Below are 917 nucleotides of genomic sequence, written 5' to 3' on the forward strand. Positions count from 1 at the left end.
TCATACTCCTAGTGGACTGGGACTAGTACCTTCATAATGTAGTATTGTTATCATACTCACAGTGGACTAGCACTAGTACTTCTCATAATGTAGTATTGTTATGTATATTACAGAGCTATTTTTAAACAAAAGAAGTATATACATGTAAAAAAAAACAGTACATCATATTTCAACATAAGGAGAGTCCAATTTCTAAAAACTTCTGTGTTAGAAGAAAAAATTATCCATGATGTTAGCTCAATTAAGTATCTATTAGAATTAGGCACTCCATTTATTACACTCTACGACAAATTTGCTTCTTGTGCATCATATCTCTTAAACAAAACATCAAATACTGATTTGTTCTGTGGGTTTCACAAACATTACATCTATGTTTGAGGAAAGCTTACATTCTTTGTTTTTCTCCATGGATTTCTGAAGAGAATCTTCATCTACCTCAGCTTTTCGTGAAGAGACAGAGTCACGAGACTGCGACAAAGGAATCACTGTGTTTCTGCTCCCGCTTCCTCCTATTCCATTAGTGTTATTGGCATTCCAATCTGCCATTGTGGTCAAGTTCAGGTTATAGTCTCTAAACCACTCAGGATAGAGGGTGATAATAGTTTCTAACAGATCCTGGTCCAGTTGAATCCCCCAGTATATCTGGTTATCTCCTGAAGATTACAATTAAAAGTCAACAGAGACTACACTTCAAAACAAGCTTCTTTTCACTTCTGAATTGCTAGAATCTTTATATAATATATTATTTACTTATTCTTACACTCAAGAAAACATTATTTAGTATTTTAATGCTTACAGAAACATCAAACGTTTACTAACTCCTACAGGTACTAGTTCCAGTCCACTATGAGTATGATAACAACCTGATACTGTCATTAGTTTTAAAAATAGCTCTGTAACATACACTGATACTGTCA

At 33.8% G+C, this 917-nt stretch overlaps 1 protein-coding gene across 1 annotated transcript in view; it reads right to left on the bottom strand.

Moving 5' to 3' along the window:
* Positions 1-917, bottom strand: part of LOC106477277 — a gene marked incomplete at its 3' end in the record, with an annotated part of 6,810 nt that overhangs the window by 1,388 nt on the left and 4,505 nt on the right. The window contains exon 2 of the mRNA XM_013937866.1: positions 390-653. Within this exon, the coding sequence (XP_013793320.1) occupies positions 390-653 (264 nt within the window). The remainder of the gene's footprint in view (positions 1-389; positions 654-917) is intronic.

This window comes from Limulus polyphemus, unplaced genomic scaffold (assembly GCF_000517525.1).
Source record: "Limulus polyphemus unplaced genomic scaffold, Limulus_polyphemus-2.1.2 Scaffold13863, whole genome shotgun sequence".
In the NCBI taxonomy this organism is placed as follows: Eukaryota; Metazoa; Arthropoda; class Merostomata; order Xiphosura; family Limulidae; genus Limulus; species Limulus polyphemus.